We start from the raw sequence: 21,890 nt of genomic DNA on the forward strand, positions 1-21,890 counted from the left end.
CGTTCGGAACATATTACTTGGTTTATTCAAAGAACCATGCACCAGCTCAGAGCGCTCGCAGGCGCTCTAGCTTTTGAGCTGGGAGCGCGACCGAGATCGGTGAGAATCTCGATCACGTGGTACTCCTATTGCTTTTGGAGCAGTTAAACGTTTGTCTGGAACAGGCTCTCTCCGGCTCCAATCTCAAGAGGGCTCTGCGTAGCTGCAAATTAAGTTGGAGCGTGGCAGTAACCAGTCGAGAGTGCGATTAGTTGACGACATGCAGTTAGACTTATTTTATTTCCAATGAATAGTTATGCACATAATAGTTTTTAATTATTCTGTCCAGACGAACCACGTAAGCAAAGATGCAGTGAGAAAAAAAGTTAACTTTTTTTTTTACAGATCGATACGGACGTAAAAGCGTGACCTTGTTGAGGAATGTGAGCTAAATAAAAATGTAAGCACGCAATGTTCTTTTTATGATTGCTAAAACGGAACTGTTAGTAGCTGTATAATTTATGAGTACAATACCTACTCTTCAATTTGCATGGCAAACAATGATGATGATGATTCCTATTCTCAGTCCCTTCGAAACCGGGCGGCGACTAATGGTTACCTAGCCTGCCTTCCAAGATATTCTAACATTCTTCTAGTGATACCACATTAAAAACTTTCAACATCGTCTACTTCGCTTTCAGTGCCCCTTTATAAGGTTAACTATCGCCCATAAATCTTTTTTTTTTCTTATAAGGATGGTCACTAGAAAGAGAGACGTTTAGATTTTGCTTCTTTTCAATGCATGAACAGAGAAAAAGCTGGATATTTTCTGAAGCGTATAGAAGTGTCGGTGACGTAGAAGTGACGAACGAAGCACTTGAGATTGTAATTCTGTGCCAAGCCTGCATACAAGGCGTATACGATGCACGTAGTTTAAGGCAATGTTTGTTTTCGCTGGCAGTTTTAAGGTCTAAACTAACTCACATATCCCTTATCCGCCAAGATCAATGTTTTCATGAGATAATGTGGGATCGTGTAAGTTTTAAATAGCACTTCATATGACATGTGACAATAGGAGTCTTTATTTTGCACTCAATGTGATTTTATCTCAAGGTAATGTACCACGTACGATTGTTATCTGCTGCCGCTCATTGCATTTATTCGGCCTGCGGGAAAGAAGCGAAACCGCTTTGACTTGGAGTTGAGGTAAGTTGTATGTCCATTCCAACTCAAGCGGCTACCGAAAGCAAAAGTAGGTGGGATAAATAGAGAGGGATACGCTGCTCAGAAGATGCCTTCTGGCAGCGTGCAGCAAATCGTGCACGTGCATTGCGTTTGCGACGCCTCTTTATCCTCGTTTTTTTTTATCGCATCTGTCCTCAAGATGCGCGAAGAAATTACGGTATCGCATAGCTATTCTTTCGCGGCTCAAGTAGTAGGTTCCAGAACTGCCACACTGGCACCAGACGGGTTCGTCCTATCAGACTCGGTTGATTGATTCAGGGGGTTTAATGTCTCAAAACAACGTTGAGGTTACAATATACGATTGGAGGGCTCCAGATTAATTTTGGACACACGGGGTTATTTAACGAGAACCCAAACCTATGTATACGAACGTGTGTGTGTGTGAATCTCTAGAATGGGAATTCTAGAGATTTCACACACACAAAAATAAAAAAAAAGAATGCAAGACAAAGTGTGAGCAACTTTAATGGTAAAATATCTTTGGAGGGCCTCCGTGGTTGGAGATGGACACCGTAACGCTACGTTCACTCCGAAAGCGGATTTTCAAAGCGGTGAGGCGGCGAGCGCTGCGGCTGTTCAGACGGACCGGGTTGTCTGGCTGCCCGCGCCAACAGGGAGGCGGAGTATCTTGCAATTTCACGCACGTGCCGCCACCACGCACTTGCCTGTCAAACAAAAATCCTGCGCCATCTTCTTCCATAGCCTTTTCTTATAGTCGGTTTCCTTGTACCTTGAGTTACATTTGCCGTAAATATCCGCGGGTACTTCTTGATTGTGTCCAGCAGCAGTTCCACAAAGAACACAGCCGGTTCGGACATGGTGGACGCCATTTGCATTCTCTCGGCCGGATGCTTACATTCGGAAGGCGCTTACCCAGCGCCATCGTCGGTGGCCGTTCACTCTTTACAAGTTCTAGTGCCGCCTGTGCGCGTGGACTTGTGGCCAGTGCTTGCTGCCTTGGCTGCTGGCCCAACTGGCTCGTCTGCGTTCAGATCTGGTTGCTCCAAGAAAACTGCACAGTGTTGAATTTTGTACAGGTGTGCGGTGACGAAGAGCTTCGAACAAGTTCGAGTACAATAAATATACATATACACTCCTCCTACATCCCTTCTCCTCTTGACTCACACAAACTCTCTCCCTCCAATCTCACTTTGACAGCGGGAGCGCAAGCTGGCGACGGTCCTGTAAATTGCCAACGCACTAAAGATTACAGCATCCTGATGAGGTTTGCCTGGTGGCATTGAGTGCATATATCGTTTCGTTCGAGTACTTGTGTGCATGTGTGTTAGCGCATAGCGCGATAATTATTTTTGATGCGAGCTCTACAGCAGTTACAATGAAAAGGCGATGACCCTAACCCACGGAGAAAGAATAATTCTTTCTCCGTGCCCTAACCTGACAGGATGACTCAGTATTGTAGTTTCCTCCAAGAAACACTAGAAGGAAATCTGGCGATAGTTCGTTCTTACGGGTACTGCAAACACGACGATTCAGCCACGCATGGGAAATTCGGGTAGTGCATGGTGGTGATGATGATGATGCTCAGTACAAATGGCACATACCCACCGTGGAGGATCGGCCAAGAATTGGGCGGTTTGGAGTAAATGGATTTAAAAAAAAATTAAAAAAAGATAGAAAAAAAGGAAGGTGAATTCTGCTTGGTGTTCTAATTAATTATTATAATAAACTATTTTAGGAAGGCAGTTTGTGATTTTCGCAAACCAATACTTTTTTGACATAACGTTGCGCTATAAATGTAGTGATTCACAAGGACTATCCATGTGCGCAACGCTTGCAACTCCCGTTTCCACCAGCGCCAGCGTTCCCTGCAGTGATATTAAAGAAAGACTGTCTGGTCACCAAAAAGCGCCGCCTGTTCGCGAGTAAGAGAATTGCCCTGTCTCGTATCATTTTGCGCTCTTTCTTCTTTTCTGCTTAGTACGTGGCTCATGTGAAGTAACGATTGGAGACAACACCGGGGCATCTGAACAACACGTACCATAAGGACATCGAAATGCTGCCGTCACAGCATGTCATATAAGTATCTAGGACCATCTGAGATCTGCGCTTTTTTTTCTCTTCAGGATGCCTTTGGTTGCGTGCTTAACCGGCACTACCACTTTTTGTTGCTCCAAGACCTTGCTAAGTCACCACTGTGATACAAGTAGCCACCGTCATTGAGGTGGTCAATGTAAGTTACCATGTCGTAGAGCGAAGTGCAGTGTTGGTATAGTTGTACTGGAGGGTGAATGTGGTGTACAGAATAAAGAAAGTGGATAATTACGTATTGTCTCTCATGTCATGAAAGTCGCATCAGATATTCGTAAAATATACCAAATTCTTGATGTGCTCGCCTGCATAACGCGAAGAAGCGGTAGAATTGTATTCCTTAAGCCACATTTAACAACGAAATTTTCGCGGGACTCCCTTGGTTAAAAGAAGTACTGACGTGAAATTTTTGTATCTCTCTACTTTAGCCTTCTTAGGAAGCTGTCAAATGCATACTCAGTGTCCGCCAGCCAGCATGCTGTGGGGGTTGAAGGCCATGCCATGACCGTGTCACCGAATGCTGCGAAATTGGCCCTTCTAATTGTTCGTTTATCTTGGAATTGCACTGGAACACACTCACCACTCTTGTCCCGTCGAGTGGTGAATGGACTCTGCTTTTGCCAGCATGGTCATAGTGTGTACGTACGCGTCAGTGGTATCTGGTGCCAAGAGACCGCCACAATAGGTTTCCACGAGGTTATCAGACTCCTCTATCACGTCCGAAGCCCCGCTTCACTTGACTTGCGTTTAGAACGGCTCGCATAAGAAGGCAACGAAATTAATCATTTGTTGCGCTTTCGGAGGATCGAAGCTGAATAGCGTAAATACTGGGTCGACGGCCATCCGATAAAGCAATATGAGAACCGGAAAATAAACTTTTGTCAGTACTCTTTTAAGGTACAGTACATGCTCCAGGTTGACAGAGTCATTGAGTTGTGCATAGGTATAATAAAAACGAAAGCATGAATGAAGTAAATTGCTTAGGGCAGGCTGACCGACTTCTCGGTAACTGGTCTCACATTTAGTGAAAGGTGGCCTTGACGTGCTTGGTATGTTTGCTGTCCGTCGTACAGGGTGATCCCGTCACATCACTGGCACTTGTGGTACGGGTGTCAGAGCAGGCGTGCTTTGTTTGGTGGCACGAGGGCTCTTGAATATCAAGTTAGACATGCTAACATTCACTGATTGCCACGAAAAATCGCTGTCAGCCAGAAGGAGCTTTGTTCCCCCCGTTCACGAAATAGCGTAGTAAAAGATGCCTGCAAAGGAGAAAACTAGCCCCGATTGTTGCTTCTTCTACATGCCGTATCGCTGCCTCGAACACTCAACCGAGTCTGCACCCCGCACGATCGACTATCGCTGCTGACTCAAAGACGCAAGCCCACTACGACGGACAGGCCAGGAACTGCCTAATGCAAACTTGCGTATAGCTGAAGCAATATTTACTGATGTTATGGAGAAAACTACAAAGGGACCCTGTGTCTTTATGGATATTTTTTGTCATGTGCTGTGGTTCGTATATAAATGAGGCGTACCTAAAACACGTTAACTCCACAGTGTCAGTGCCTGCCATGTAAGCGGGAGCTCGAATCTTCTCATGAGGATAGATCCACTTTACTTCGAGCCCTTGCCTTCCACAATTATTTGTGGTTGGAATAAAATTGATTCGTTTTTTAGATCTAGCTACAATTGCGACACCAGCAGCTCCTTCGTCTTGACAGGTGCAATAATGAATTATAACAAAATAACTTCGCCATTGCTTTTCAAAAGCAATTAACTGTGGCAAATCAGTTCTGCAGAATCCCGCAAGGTGGAGGCAGTATCGCGAAAGGGAAAAATTGCCATCCACCGGACGAGGACGAATTTTTCCTCAACTGCGAAGCGTTCGTTCTGAGAAACCCGTATGGGCTACATTCGTGTAGATAATTTTTCCCTTTAGTAATTAATTGTACGGCCAGTTACTTTCGCCGTAAACTAAAACCTCGATGCGACTGAATCACTTTTTTTCTTTATGCAGACGCTTATGTTTACGCAGACGCAGTAATTCTGCCCTGCTTCGTAATGAAACTATGGGCTGTGGACGAAGAAGAGGAAGACTAGGTGGCCGGCTTGCCCAGACCGACGGGACGTCAGCAATAACAACGACGGGATGACGATGCAGAAGCACAAGCATGCCACGGGCACGCAGGTACGCAGAAGTTTAATCTATCCGTTCATTCCGGCTGGCCTCGAGTTCAAGCACTTTATGCCTTTGATCCGATGCCTGCCTGTGTAGACACAGCCATCTGAAGCAAGCGCACAATGAAATCAGAGAGAGCATAGGGGAAATTAACGGTAACGTTTCATTTAAATGTAGAAATAATAAGGAAAATGCCAATCAAAGTGGACGGAAGTACAACTTGCAACAAGCGAAAGCCTAACCCACATTTACGAAATGACGCTTGTGAGGCTCTAATATACCGTGACGGCCGTCATACAATCAGCTTTGTTGTGTATTTGTGTATGCGCCCGCGATAAGCCCTACAATTGTTAGGGCCATTCCGGTTCAATCTAACAAAAGCCGGATACCTCGGTTCCTTCTGATTCTTTTTGTTCCTTTATGAAAGCAAAAAATTTTACCATGACCACTCTACAGAAATATTATGGTAAACGAGCACGGCAGATGATGATGATGATGATTTATTGGCATCTCCTTTGAAAGGGGTGGTGACAAATATTCGCCTAGCCTGCTTGGCTAATTAGGTATTCTATGCATGCTTTTCATTCTATATAGGATTTTTTATACATCTCCTTAATCTGTTCCCTCTTCTTCAAAACTTCTCTATCTACCCTGTATCGTTACCTATGCTTGTAACGGATCCGGTTCTATCACTCTTGTCTTACTTTTAGAGCGATAGCTCTACTACTCCCGGTGCAAACCCAGAAAACGCCTGGTTCCATAAATCTGACCTTCAAGCTCAGCCAAGGTCGAAATGGAACTTAGCCTGCCACTACCGGTGGCTGCTGCGTACGCCGCGTGGGCACCCATATCTTGAAAGCGATCTGCAATGTGGACAAACTGCGCCGAGTGCTGTTGGTTTCGTATGCGCTGTGCTTTCGACGCTTAGTTCGCGTTGACGCGAGACACAGCATGAAGGTCAATTCTCTCGCTGCTGCTGCCGCGTCGAGCAGCGTCTGTGTCCTTTCCCAAAGCAAGCAAAACCATGCTGTTGCTCGACAAACGTGGTTTAACCGCGTTCAACCACGGCAAATATTTTCCCACCAATACTCTAAAAGTATCTTGCTTACTCGACGGCTGACCAGTGTATTCTTGGATTCACTTCAAATGCCACCGGTTCTGAAAAGTGTAAATTACACACGGTCTCACTAGCTGAATACCTTCGCATTCTGTTACGATGTGCTGAGTTATCTCCTTATTTTTGCTGCAGCACACACTTGCCTCATCCTGTTGCGAATAATTTCTTTGGTAGGTTTTTGTCTTTAAGCAACCAGCTCGAGCTTCACACCGCAGCGCACTGCCCTTTGCCGTATCGTACAGATTTTCCCTTCTAATTTCTTTCTTCTCATTCTTGTAAATCTCCATTGTCCTTTTTGTTTCCATTCTTTGCATCCAATTCACGGTGTCTATTTCTCTCACTTTCTTTCTGATGAATCCTGGTTGCCTATTTACAGTTTCGATTATCCTGTACTTGGTTGCCAACTTCCTTGACCTCTTCCTTCATTCTGTGTCCACGCTTTTCAAGTATAGACACTTGTGCACTTTAGCCGCCCACTTATTTTGATCCATGTTCCCGAGTCTTTCTTCAAAACTAATTGTGCTCTGCGCTTCTCTGACTTCAATAGGGGCCCGCCCCATGTCACCCTGCACTGCCTCATTTGTGGTTTAACCTTGGGCTCCCAAAGCCAACCGGCCTACCGATCTCTGTATAACTTCCAACCCCGAATAGATATTTGGTTTGAAGCACATAATAGTACTTGCGAAAGTTAGCGCTGGTACCAATACTCCTTTCCACATTACACGCACCACCTCATATTTATTCTAGCCCCAAAGTTATCGATGTTTCATTATCACTGCATTCCGCTTCCCCTTCATTTTTAGATTATGTTGGTGGGTGCATGAGTAGCGCTTTCTTTCGTCTATGTATCAACCCAGGTATTTCTAATGCCTGAATATGGGTATGATTTGCTGTTGAGTTGATACCACGTCCTTACTCGTTACTTCATTAAATATTAAAATTCCTACTCTTAAGCCTTGAATTTGTCCCTGCGTTGCCGCACGTATTCGCAAGCCTCTACAAATCTCTTCAATTGTCTGCTAGTAGCAATGTCTCGTCCACATACATCAGCGCAGAGACCTTCTGGGGCGCCGTTTGCTCATTGCGGGTGTAGGATAAATCAGAACCTAATTCACTGTTTTCGCGTAGTTTTTCTATGCCCTTAACATTAAGCGTGAACTGAAATGGAGACAAGTGGAATCCTTGCTTTAGTCCTCGGTTATTTTCCACAACTTCATTGCATTTCCGCAGTATCGATGCAAGTAGCGATATCTTGTGACACTTTGTGACACTTTACACAAAGACACGTGAAACATTTTTTGTAATATGGGTGATCTCGTCGAAGCAATAAAAAGCAAAAGGGGCTGCATTTTGTCGATAGCAATGTTGCCGTCGGTTTACACCAGCAGATAAGTAGCGTAGGGTCAGTTACTGCAATAATAACTTGGTCTCCTCTCCATGGAAACGAGCCACCAGACCACGCCTCCAGCCCGGCTGCTCACGTTAATGCTACCGGTAATCTAGCATTTCGTGAACGGTAATTGCGTATGTGTAAAAGCTAAAACTCTTCAGTGTCAGTGGATAAAGCTACTGCACGTATTACTTGCCGTTCTTGCTTTTTTGCCCCCATATACAGGTAGAACTTAGCATGTATTTTTTTCGGAGCTTGCTTTCAAAAAAGCGACGTGTTTTTACTAGGAAAACAGGCAAGCCGATAGAGGCAGGTTTGGTTCTCGTTAGCACGATAAATTATGACAACGAAGTGTTTCAATCCCACGGAATCACTGATTCACGCCGTTTAAGATCTACCGAGCAAACATTGGAGTCTCAAGTGAGACGGACATCATCGCTGCGAGTTTTTCTTTCGGAAAGGAGTTCTTGCAGCCAACTGGACTAATTGAGGGAGTTTCTTTTTTTTTTCGGGTGTAAAGCCAGGTTAGCTATGCAGGTGACAAAACGACGCGAGGGTCATGTAACAATGGAGTACCACAGTTCTTAAGAGGAAGACTTAGCTTGGCAGCTCCTATATTTTCCTCGGCAATTTGACTGCATCGATATTAATGAGGGTTATTGCATTTTAAAAGAAGTTAAAATCAAGTAACACTAGTAATTGGATTTTCAATCTACGATACCATTTTTTAATGCTTAAGAACTGCAATATTAAAAAACTAAAAAAAAAACTTGGGCATCAAAGTTTGCAACTCTAATTAAGCAATAAAAAACGATGTGACAATTTTGCGAGCTTCATCTTATAAAACAGTTAAACCTCGTTATAACGGTCTTGAAAGGGAAGGCACAATCACTTCGTTATATTCATTACATCGTTGTATCCATTATTGTATGTAATGCAATATCATTCTCTATGACTACTTCAATGGGAATTTAATTTGATTTGTAATATTCATTATTTCGCTATATGCAGTTTTGTTGTAACGAGGTCGGATAACAATAAAGCGGACGAACTTGATGTATTACACAGTGCTTTTAAATATACCGCTAGTTTGCGAGTAGGACTGCTACAGGAACCTCGTAAACAATGTAACATTCCCACGTAAGATGTAAAGTCATAGACAACATGTGCACGCTTGAGATCCTCTTACAGGAGCAGTCTTAAGAATCGCGATACTTGTTTTTGGTGCAGAGTTATAGATTCGCAAACTTCGTGCTTTTAGTTTGAATTTTTTAGGCTTCCCAATTTTGGCGTAATTTGTAAACAATTTGACGTCCTAAATCAGAATTCTGCTTCCTAGATTTGCTAGAATATAATTTTCTCCCTCACGTGCAAGAAATTTCACGCAACTCGGTCAAGCGGTTGTCTGATCAGAGCATTTCTGCGTTTTGAATCTATTCGAATTGGGAAATCAACGTTGGCCCCGAGCTAAATCTTGCTCTGAACAACTAAAGCCAGTTCTGCGCTCGTTGTTCTGACGCTGAGGCACACCACCCACGTCCAGCGACTAGAGGAAGACGGGTGCATACGCTCGAGGTCGAAATGGCGAGAAAGCATGCCTACGTCACGAATTTCGATTTTATTTTCTTAATAAACAGCAGCCGCATAAGGTTTTGAGGAAGTGGACAGCTGAGATAGACGGTTAAGGCTGGTGAGCGACAGGATGCATGTGCCTAGGGATGGGAACCACCTTGAACGTATGTCGTCTGGTATGTCTACCACACGTTCGATCTCTCGTATGCTGTCATGGTGTCCCTATTCTCTGGAGGAGGGCTCGTCCTGTCGTGGTGCGCTGTAATCTTGTCCTTTGAGAGGCGAACTGCGCCTCCCTGTGTTCATCACTGGTATTTGTTACGCCGAGGTCTAGTAGTTTTGTGGTTGCCGTTCTTGTTGGCAGACCCAGTGCTGTCTTATAAACTTTCCTGAAAATTGCCGCAATTTATTCACTTTCCTTCGCTGTTGGTGACGAAACTCTGCAGGTTCGACCCGTCGAACATGGTTGCGCTTCCAATAAAGCGGTCGTATGTATGGGAATACGCTTCATACTGCAGTGAAATTCAGTCACGGTGGGTAAGCAGAGAGTTAGTTTTACCCGCGGCTTAATGTACCTGATTTTATTTTTGCCCTTACTGGACAGACCCGGGGTAAACAAGTCGCGTGCAAGAACGTGTACACCTCGACCGAAGGAGATGATTGCTGCCGCCATCTTAAACCACGCAGGACGAGGACACCCGGTGCGGCTGGTTCGGCTTTTCCCCGTCGGCGGCGCAGCGGTTCGCCAAGGCCGAGTGGGTGCTGTTGTGCTTCTGCGCGGCCGGCTTCGTGCAGGGCATGGTGATCAGCGGCTTCATCAACGTGTCGCTGCCCACGCTCGAGCGCCGCTTCCACATGCGCAGCGTCGAGTCGGGCCTCATTGTGTCCATGTACAACGTGGGCTCGCTGCTCCTCATGGCGCCCGTCACATTCTTCGGGAGCGAGATGCACAAGCCGCGTCTCATGGCCGCCGGCGTCGCCCTCATGGGCGTCGGCTCGTTCATCTACAGCCTGCCCCACTTCATCGCGCCGCAGTACAAGTACGATAAGTTCGCCGAATAGCCGCGTATGCAAATGTCTCGGCTGTCATGCACGAAGACCTTAAAAAAATAACATCGTTTTACGTCTTGGAGTAAGGAAAAAAAATAGCTAATAAGGAGCGTCACGTGACAATTTTGATGCCTAGTCATAGTATAGTGGTAGTTTGGCCCCAAGACTAATCTCTGAAAGTGATAGCAATTGATTAAGCGTTTCGCTGAAGACGAACGTCAGTGTGATGAGGAACGCAACAAGCGGCGTCGTAGACGTCGCACTACGACGCCGCACCTCGATGACGCATGAAATGAGACCGAAGAAAAACCGTCAGCATGTGTCAGCGCCCACAGAACGGATTGCATAGATTCAGCTTGACGCTTATTGTTCGTTGCGCTCAGGGCTGCCTACGCACGATACTGTGGTGTGAAAATTCAGTTCTGCGGAAGCCCGCCAGGTGAAGGAATGTTAGTTAAAAGGAGATAGCTTCAGTCGGGTGGGGGGGGGGGGGGGGAGAGGGGACAATTTTGCTCTTTCGCAGTTATGTGGCTGTGCTTTGCACACAGCTGTTATCAGGAACCGTGATGTGTGTGCGCGTCACGCTTACGGGTGGAAGGAAGGACGCTCAACCTGCTCTGGCTCCGCCAGAGCAGGTTGAGCGGAACAGTACGTCATCCCCTTAGCTTTATCGTTTTTGCAGCCAAACGCACTGCGCGTCTCGGGAAACCTTCTAATGTACCATGCGATAGCCGTGCATGCATGTAGACAGCGTGACAATTATGACATTATGCGCTTTGAGCGTCCACATAATCGCTACCACAACAAAAAGACCAAGGAAAGGCTCTTGAGTAAATAGGTCCTAATCACGTGATATGGAAGCGGCAATTTCAGACCGCCGAGCGCGCCGAGGGCATTAGGGAGAGGAGATCGGGTGGCGGGGTCCGATCACGCCGACGGCGTCATTAAGAGCTATCACAAACCAAACAGTGCCTTGGAAGGTATGTCAACCATGGAGGGCCTATTTCACAAAAGGCAACGCACAAAGTGGCCCAGAAGGAGAGGAGGGCCGATGGAAAGGAGGTTGGCTTGCCAAGGCTAGCTGCCCGACGTCATGCTCTCTTGTAACATTTTCCTTCACGTTCTACGCCAGTAAGACCAAGTGCATGTTTTTCGAATGCTTGTGGAGAAACCACCTGTTCCTGACTGTTAATTAAACGTATGTAGCTAACCTTTAATTGTTCTAATTGTCAAGATGTCAACTAGGGAGTTTTAGAGATACGTAACAGACATCAAAATGAGACGTCTTTAGCAAGGTACACATTGGGTGTTGATTTTTTTCCGGCGAAAATAGCAAGCCCCCGCGAAATACGAAAAATACCATGAGATTACGCACCGGCGCGTACCGGGTAGCAGCACTAATCCCAGAACTTTGGCGCTTTTTTTATTTTCACCAGGCTTTTTTTTTCGGCCAATATATATTTACAGGTGAACGTTTACGGCTTTTTTCTACGGGTAATTTTTCGGGACTGCTCGAGTTCGAGTACGCCGAATGTACTACGAATTTACCCATTCGTACATACATTCGGCGTATTTTTCTCATTATTTTATTGCGATAGCAATTATATGGACACTTGAAACGGATTTCTGCCGTCGCCGTCGTCGTCGCCGTCATCGTGAGGCTCCGTATAAAGTCCAAGGGCGATAAAATCGTCGCCGCGCGCCGTATGTGCGAGTGAAAGGACGCGGGGGACGCGCGCCTTCACGGAGAGCGAACGCACAGCGGAGAGAAAACGCGACTTCCGTCGCGCGAAAGGCCGTGGGGGTATGGGAGAGGGGGGGGGAGGGAGGGGCGGGGCACGCTGTGCTGCGGCACCAAATGCTTATCTTGCAACCGGGCGCTAGGGTAACTGGCGACGCAATCTCCCATGCGAGAGGAGTAAAGCGGGAACGCAGCGCGGAAGGCAGGGAGGGGGGGGGGGGCGCTTCTACTCTGCCAACAAATGCGTTCTTATACTTTGCGCCTGTGCCGGCTGTCGGTGTTGTCGCGCGCACCGTATCTTGAAAGCGATCTCCACACGGCTCTGACCTTTGTATGCGCTGTGCGTACGCCGCTTAGTTTCTGTTGAAGAGATGGACCGCACGAACCTTCGCTCGCTGCGGCGGCCGCGCTTCCCCACGCCCCCGTTTTGACAGTAGTTGTCTGCGGTCATCTAGTCTATTCCTGTTTGCTTGTGCGCGCTGACACCACGCTTGTTAATTCAGTTAGTAAGCGAATGTGTCAAGTTTATGCAGGCCGATAAAACTACTATCCCTACTCCTTATAGCTCTCTACTAATTTGCTATCGCAACTGATGCTTCGCCCTTCGGGCGAAACTGCGACATTATTTTTTTCGGTTGAAGACAAAAAATTCGGCATAGACACTTAAGACTGCTTACGTGTGGGAATGCGAAAGCATTATACCGTTTGCAGACCTCGGAACGTCATGAACGCGCTCATTGCACGCATGAACGCACTCATGAACGCACTTACTAGGCACACCTTTAGTCAGCCGGAACCGTGGAGCCACCGTGGCGGCGGCAAAGCACGCTCGTCTCGCACCCCGGAGGCCCGGGTTAGATTTCCACCCAGACCGAAATGTACCACATATGTGGTTCTTCTGAAAGCCACTACTTCACTTCATTTACAGAGACTTCATTGAGAAATATGAGGTCAATCCGAGCATTCTTTGAAGTGTTCTTACTACTTGCGCCGTCGGCCATTTTTGCTACCATTTTTCGCTCAAGCCGATGGATTTTCGCGTAATGGGACATATAATGCTTTCGCGTTAAAACGCAAAACCCTAGCTATATCGGCAAAACTAGTGCCTCCTTTCACGGCGAATGACCGTTGACTACAGGAATAGTGGCCCTGTTGCAGTTCGTGCGAGCAATGCCTGCATGGTACATAATTTGCTAAAACTTGTTTGTACATGATCTTCTACGTGTATGACTCATCTCTCGGTGAAAAAGTTATCGGTATTATCATCGTGACTGACTCGTCTTCAGATAATGCCTTCCTGAGAACCACAATAACAATTTGTGCACTCATTGTTTTTAAATATCTTCTATTGCACTGTAAAAGAAGTGTAGGAAGCCTCGGAAAACGTATTCCAAAGTCCGGCTGAGAAATATTTGCTTGAAAGTATGAGTGCGAAAAGAAAAGAAAAACAAAAATAGGTGATCTTTATTTGTTTGTTTAGCGCTATGTTACGATAAAGTACAAAAAGCTTCAAAGTTCATCGTTTAATCAGACCAAGCAATCGGTTATTCTGACTTTGTATATATTTCAGGAACATGGGCTTTTATTTGGTACAATAATGACAATAGGTTGATAATATGGATGGTGAAATAGGATCTTTTGTACAAGGAACGCACAAGGTCAAGATATTCTAGGACACTCACAGAACAATCACTTCTATGCCCGTCGGAGCGTTGGTCATGCCAGAAAACGCTGTGTGATAGCTAGCATCTTTACCACAACCTTTAATGACGTTACAATGCTTGGAGCTGACATTAAGAGAAAAAAATGAAGGTATAGGCAGGCCACGTAATGCATGGGGCGTATAAGCGAGTTTCTATTATAGTTAGAGAATGGGTGCCTAGAGAAAGGAAGCTCAGTCGAGGGCAGCTGAGAATTTTGTTAAGGATGAAATGAGGAAATTTGCAAGCATGAGTTGGGGTCGGCTGGCGCAAGACCGAGGTAATTGGGGGGAATCTCAAGGAGAGGCCTTCGTCCCGCAGTGGGCATTATTATATAGGCCGATGATGAATTTACCGAAGTACCCTGGGATTCGAATGCTCTTCACTGGTCGTTGGACCCCAGGTACAGCCGGCCGTTGAAGGACCTGTGCCCGTTCGCGAGCGGACCTCCGTTCCAGCCAAGTAGCACTCTTCGAAACTACCGCTTCATTTTCATGATCGCCAACTTGGTGCATGGGTGTGCCACGGTACCATTCTACACGCTCTCAGTGGCCTACTTGGACGACAACCTCTCGCACCAGAAGTCCACCTGGTATATCGGTACGGTTGCATGCGCTGGGCTGTTCAACCGCTGTTGATGGTCATGCAATCAATTAATCAATCAATCAATCAATCGATCACTCATTCAATCAATCAAATGTTTATTATATTTTAAGAACGTTACATTTGTACATACATATAGGCAGACAAGGCTCCCATAGTCAGCGGTTGTACCGGGACCATCGATAAAAGTTGCATGAAATGAAAATCACCGATATAGCAAAGAATGCGAAGTTGCAGAAAATCAAGGAATAATCGCATGGACAATACATGAGTCCATTAAGAGATGAAATTATCGGAACGAAAGTATTCTAATACGATAATAAAACAGACATGAAGTTATGAATTTACGAAGCAGTTTTTAGATGGATCTTGAAACGCAGTAAAAGAACCCCTGTAAAGCAAATTACCCTCTCTACCCAACAAGCAGAAACATTTTAAATCAATTTACTTGCAAAATAAATCTTTTAGAAATGAACACTACATTGGAGATATTCAACTCCGAGGGCCTACACAATTTCTTTTTCTTGTCCCGCGCATGCTTTTGACACATGTTTCTTACTGATTATGCAAATGACCATGCTTGGCAGAATGATCGGAGGTAACCGAGAACGTTGTTATAAGACGGGTGTAAACAGACCGATGTGGTGGCGTGGAGCGGAAGCAGAACACCGGACTTCTAATCGGAAGGTCGTAAGTTCGAGTCCTCCTCCAGTCCACTACATTTTCAGCCATGGTAGAGCCTGACACCGGCAAACAAAAATTGCCGAGAGCTAGTGGGGCTATACTAGTGCAGGTGCAACAAAATTGGGAAGGCCCACTAAGCTTGAACAATGTAACTCCCTCACCAGAACAGGAATTGGCCTTCCTGGTGCAGTATTTGGCGACTACTTCCCTCGTGACTCTTGCAATTATCCCATGGCCCTCAGTCTCAGCGGCTGCGGAGCACCTGACCGAGGCGGTGGTCAGGGAATGTGACGCGGCAGAGGTAGCTAAGAACCTCTGGATCAGGACAGGCCACCACTGGAAACTGAACCTGGCAACGTTCAACACGCGCACCCTCTCGAGTTAGGCTAGCTTAGCACGGCTAGTTGAGGAATTATCAGGCCTTGCCTGGGATATTATTGACCTTATATAGTGAGGCTAGAAGAACTGGTGAGGCTTATACAGCGCTGACTAACGGCCATGTCCTCTTCTACAGAGGTATTCCAGATAAGAGAGAATTCGGAAGGGGATTCGTAGTCCATAGGGACATAGCGGACAACATTTGTGATTTCTACAGCCTTACTAAGAGGATAGCAGTCGCCGTAATAAAGCTGCATAGGGGGTATATAATGAAGGTAGTACTAGTCTACGACTCAACCTCCAGTCACGATGATGAAGAAATAGAATAGTTTTATGAAGCTGTTGAATTAGCGATGAGAAAGGTTCAAACTCAGCATACTGTAGTCATGGGCGAGTTCATTGCAAACGTGGGGAAAAAGCAGGCTGGTCAGCGAGCAATTGGCAACTATGACATCGATTCTAGAACACTAGAGTAGAGATGTTGGTAGAATTCGCGGAAAGGAATAGGCTGCGAATAATGAATGCCGTCTTCAAGAAGCGCATCAACAAGAAGTGGACCAGGAAAGGCCCTAATGGAGAAACAAGATATGAAATAGATTTCATACTCTCTGCCTATCCCAGCATAGTGCAGGATGTAGAAGTGTTAGGTAGGGTAAAGTGCAGTGGCCATAGGTTAGTGAGGTCTAGAATTTCACTGAATTTGAATAGAGAAAGAGTAAAATTAGTCAAAAAGAAACAGACCAACCTAGACGCAGTAAGGGTAAAAGCAGACCAATTCAGGCTGGTGCTCGCAAACAAAAATGCAGCTTTGGAAGAGGTAGATGAAGACAACATAGAGGTAATGAATGAAATCATAACCAGGCTGATCTCAGAAGCAGCCATTGAAGTGGGAGGTAAGGCACTAAGGCAACCAGTAGGTAAGCGCTCCAAAGTAACAAAGGACCTAATAAAGAAACGACAAAACATGAAAGTGTTAAACTCCAGAGATTATATAGAATTCGCTGAACTGTCAAAACTGATCAACAAGTATAAAGTAAGAGATATTCGAAATCATAATGTGGGAAAGATTGAGGAAGCCGTAAAGTATGGATGGAGCATGAAATCAGTGAGAAGAACAGTTGGCATAGGACAAGGCAAGAGATAAGCAGGGTAATATCATCAGCAATTTTGATATTAAAAGCAGTGGAAGAAATCTATACTGACCTGTACAGTGCCCTGAGCAGCCAAGCTATTTTCATTAGAAGTAGTGATGAACAGGATAAAGAGGCTCCTTGTATAACTGTCAGTAAAGTAACAGGGCCTTGCAATACATGATCAGGCGAAAAGCTGCTGGAGAAGATGGAATAACAGTCGATTTAATCAAAGATGGAGGAGATATCATGCTTGAAAAGCTTGCGGCCCTTTATGCGCAATGCCTCACGACATCAAGGGTACCATAAAGCTGCAAGAAGGCCAACACTATACTAATCCATAAGAAGAGAGACGTTAAAGAATTGAAAAATTACAGACCCATTAGCTTGCTTTCGGTACGGTATAAATTATTCACCAAGATAATTTCCAAAAGAACAGGCTATGGATTCAGGAAGGGAACCTGTACGATGAATCATATCCATGTCATCAATCAGGTAATCGAGAAATTTGCGGAGTACAATCAACTTCTCTATATAGATTTCATAGATTATGAAAATGCATTTGATTCAGTAGATATACCAGCAGTCATAGAGGCATTGCGTAATTAAGGAGTACAGGAGGCATACATGAATATCTTGGCAAATATCTACAAAGATTCCACTCCTACCTTGGTTCTCCACAAGAAAAGTAGAAAGCTACGTGTCAAGAAAGGGGTCAGGCAAGGAGACAATCTCTCCAATGCTATTCACTACATGCTTAGAAGAAGTATTCAAGCTCTTAGACTGGTGGGAAGGATTAGGAGAGAGGATCGACGATGAATATCTCAGCAACCTTCGGTTTGCAGATGACATTGTCCTATTCAGCAACAATGGGGACAACTTACAACAAATGATTGAGGACCTTAATCGAGAAAGTGTAAGAATTGGGTTGAAGATTAATGTGCAGAAGACAAAGATAATGTACAATAGCCTGGCAAGAAAGCAAGAATTCAGGATCGCCAGTCAGCCTCTAGAGTCTGTAAAGGAGTATGTTTATCTAGGTCAATTACTCACAGGGGACCCTGATCATGACAAGGAAATTTACAGAATAAAATTGGGTTGGAGTACATACGGCAGGCGTTACCAAATCCTGACTGGGAGCTTACCACTGTCGTTGAAAAGGAAAGTTTACACTCATTGCATTCTACCGGTGCTAACCAATGGGGCTGAAACATGGATGTTAACAGAGAAGCTAGACAACAAGTTAAGGACCGCACAAAGAGCGATGGAACGAAAAATGTTTGGCCTAACGTTAAGCGATAGGAAGAGAGCGGTGTGGATCAGAGAGCCACCGGGGATAGCCGATACTCTAATTGGCTTTAAGAGAAAAAATGGAGGTTGGCAGGCCATTTAAAGCGTTGGATAGATAACCGGTGGACCATAAGAGTTACAGAATGTATACCAAGAGAAGGGAAGCGCAGTCGAGGACGGCAGGAAACTAGGTGGGGTGATGAAGTTAGGAAATTTGCAGGCGCAAGTTGGAATCAGGTAGCGCAAGACAGGGGTCATTGGAAATTGCAGGCAGAGGTCTTCGTCCTGCAGTGGACATAAATATAGGCTGATGATGAAACAGGAGGATCTATGTCCTCCAGGTTTGCTGGGTTACATGCATGCTGCTGGGAGGGCCAGGTCATGAGGAGGTGACTCAACACTGTCACGCAGCTTTGTTTTACTCCGTGTACACGGAGTAAAACACCGAACCCATGGTATAAAAGCTTGTTATACATGGGTTGGGATATGTCGAGTTGTTTGATACATTCGACAAGCTTTAGCACAAGAACCAGTTCGTCCTAACAGGATTTGATTGCAGCGAATTGATTGGGCCCTTTGCAGGCATCTACTACACCGCAGCCATCATGGGGCCAGCGGCCGGCTTTATCTTGGGGGGCACGTTTCTCGGAATCTACACTGACGTCACGGTAGACGCCTCTAGGTGAATATAGCTGTATGATTATTGCTAATGCTGAATTCCGCTGGTGGATAGATAGCGGTATTTAGCAGACATTATTCGCTTCTGAGAGAGAACGAGATGACACTCTACTCAACCATTGAAACGTGAACATCGGGGTGCGTGCGATGGTTTTTGCGCAGCCTAGCGTAGAGCAATGGACGCGAAGATGTGCGACCAACTATGACGTGTTTCTGACGTATCGGAATTTGTGATGTACCTTTTGGGCCCTTTGCTACTCGCTAGGTAGCGCAAAAGAAAAAAAAAAACGCACCTCGATGTTCGCATTTCAAGCGATGGCGGAGAGACACTCGCGTTTCCTCAGATGAATAGGTTGCAACAATGCAGTTCACGACGCTAACACTGTGACTAAAAAAAAATTATGGGCAGCTTCGCACTAAGTGGTGCGAAGAATGGGGCAAACATGGAAGCTGGTGGCCCTTCCTTAGCTCTAACTTTACTTTACTTTACTTAACTTGATTTAGCTTGGCTGGTTCGTAGCCAAACTTAGCCGACCCGGAATATCGGGACGATACTCTGGGTTGGCGCTCAGCCTTCTAAAGGCCATTTTATAGTCCGACGTAGCGTTGACGCGGACCGACAGTATCCGGCGTTCGTCGGCGAGCCCCGGCTGCAGCCTGCGTCGAGATGCGACATGCTGCATTTCGTGCCGGCCTCGTCACCCAGAATGGACCGCATCCGCGTCTCGTCGAGCAAGATGGACTGATGGACACTGGTTGCGGCACGTTCAGCGAGTTCGCAGTTTCGTATCATCCTGAAACTCCTAGTTTCGCATAAAATGCGCGTGCGTCTAGGCGGCGCGGCGCACACGTTCGACTAGAAAGGGGTCGGTTTTCGCGCCTTCCATAATCGCCACTATCCACCGAAACCATCTTGCTCGACGAGACACGGATGCGGTCCATTCTGTGTGACGAGGCCGGCGCGAAACTGAAGCATGTCGCGTCTCGACGTCGGCTGCAGCGGGGGTACAGCGTAGCGGGGGCACGCCGATGAACGCCGGATACGTCGGCTGCGCCTCATGCTGTGGCGAGGGAAACCTGGGAGAGGATGGTAACCTCGCCGAGCAATGATGTCACGTGCGTTGCATAGCAACGCCTCGCACCAACTGGGCGAGGCGTTGCTAGGCAACGCGCGGTGACGTCATCGCCAGGAGCACATTTTAGTTCGCACTATGCGGCCTAACCAAGAGCTTAAACAGCTCCGCTGTTAAAATGCCTTGACACTATGTTATGACGTGTAGAGACTACTCAGTTATCAGAAGACCCATCGTCAAGGGTTCAACGCCTACTATTCGTGTCGAAAGAAATGTGGCGCATACAGAAAGAAATCTGACTTTTTACTGTCGCGCGTACTGTCCCAAGGCTTGCAATGGCAGATTCAGGACCTACGCGTTGCACTCGCGAAGTAGGGCGTCTGATTACCTCGTTCCACGGGCTCGAGCTTGCATTATCCTTCGATTTTGTCAGTGGTGTTCAGTAGTTTGAGGGTTGTTGTTCAGGGCATACTGCACACGGACACCTAGAATGCGTCTCGGTGTAACCGCTAGACAGTAAAGCGGCAGCAAATATTTGAGGATGGTGAAGACTCGGAAAGTTCGCTTTTTGACAGAGAAGTAGGCAAGCCAGGAACTCTTGATTTTGCACGTGCCTCAATATCGCGTTTTCGTGTTCGCCAACTATGGTATTTGTTACAGATTATTTGTGGCCATCGCATTAACATACAAAAGTCATAAACTTCTGTGTTCTTCTTTGGCAATTGCCGGACGGGAGGATTCCTTGAAAGGATCCTTCCTGCTTGTTGAAGGATATTGGTCTAGCCCCTATCCACCCCCGCTTGCTACGCATTGTTACTATTTTGCTTTCTTTAGAGATCACAGTAGGTCTTTGTAAAAAAAAAAAAATATTCAGACATGCCTGTCCGGCACTTTATCCAACTCTGTAGTGTCTTCAAGAGATTGCGGTATTCATCGAGTGCTTTTTGTGTGAAGTAATTGCTGCATAATAGCTTTTGAGGACTCTATTTTCAATAGAATACTTGCAAATTGTGACGTGCAGATCGTTAAATAAATATTTAGTCAATTTAATCTTTCTTGAAGTATTGATAAACTTGTTTTGCGTTGGAGGCTATAGGCGAGATGTGATTCAAAGACTAAAAGGAGTAAGGGTTCCTGCCTGAGTCAAGACATAGTTTCTAAAGTTGCACCCAGAGACGTTGCCAGTAAATTCCTGTATGAAGTAGGTGGGCATATCCCTTCCTTGGTGCGCCAACTCTTTCTCTTTGTGAAGCATGAGACCGTTGAGGACGTATTTTTGAAGTGCTGCAAGAGAATGCTGTTTTAACATGTACTCCCGAGAAACGCTAGGACAGAATTGCCACTCACAGATCGCACATACCGTCTTTATGTTTATTCTGAGGCATGCATGCATGGTATAAACGTTCGTCTGAGAGGGATGGCATCATGCAAGCCGCAGCGCTTAGAGGCACCGAGGCAAATCGCGATTTGGGTTCGCAGTCTGTCTGCGGGCATTTAGTGTAGAACAAGTAGAAATTGCGCGAAATCTTGTGCATGAAAGTTGTGAGAACGATATTCTGAAAACGTATGTATCAGTTGCTCGCAATGGAACTGCTCTCCATGATACTGTCACTCGACAGCCGAACAACACAGCTTAAAACTTATTCTTAATGCTGTATTGATCCAATGTTTGTCTGTGGCTTGTAACAATATAAATTAAAAAAAAACGGTTGCATACAGTGGTGCAGTGCTTAGAACAACTGACTCACCAACAATTGGGTACGGTTTTGGATCTCACCGTGAATGATTTCATTTCAGAGGGCAGCTTTTAGGCGCCCGTTGCTGCGTTGAGCGTCGACGTACCTCGGTGTCCCTTGGCGTTGTCCCTCGGAGTAAATGAGCGAACCAAACACAGTGAACGATGAAAGAGTGAACGCGGAGCGCAGGGGAGGATGAAAGGTCTTGAGAGCGAAGAGAGCGAGGAGGACCGCGAAGGAGGAAGCATGAGACGGAAGGTGGAGAAAGCCACCTTGAAGCATCACCAGATGTCGCT

The 21,890-nt window shown here is 45.9% G+C and overlaps 1 protein-coding gene across 1 annotated transcript in view; it reads left to right on the forward strand.

The window, feature by feature from the left end:
• Window positions 1-5,363: 5,363 nt before the first annotated feature.
• The window catches only part of LOC119432459 (solute carrier organic anion transporter family member 4A1-like), a 48,896-nt gene continuing 32,369 nt past the window's right edge, over window positions 5,364-21,890 (forward strand). Inside the window, exons 1-4 of the mRNA XM_049658243.1 lie at window positions 5,364-5,461; window positions 10,219-10,571; window positions 14,426-14,622; window positions 18,690-18,789. Coding sequence (XP_049514200.1) covers window positions 5,423-5,461; window positions 10,219-10,571; window positions 14,426-14,622; window positions 18,690-18,789 — 689 coding nt within the window. The 5' untranslated portion in view covers window positions 5,364-5,422. The remainder of the gene's footprint in view (window positions 5,462-10,218; window positions 10,572-14,425; window positions 14,623-18,689; window positions 18,790-21,890) is intronic.

This window comes from Dermacentor silvarum, chromosome 11, assembly GCF_013339745.2.
Source record: "Dermacentor silvarum isolate Dsil-2018 chromosome 11, BIME_Dsil_1.4, whole genome shotgun sequence".
Classification (NCBI taxonomy): domain Eukaryota; kingdom Metazoa; phylum Arthropoda; class Arachnida; order Ixodida; family Ixodidae; genus Dermacentor; species Dermacentor silvarum.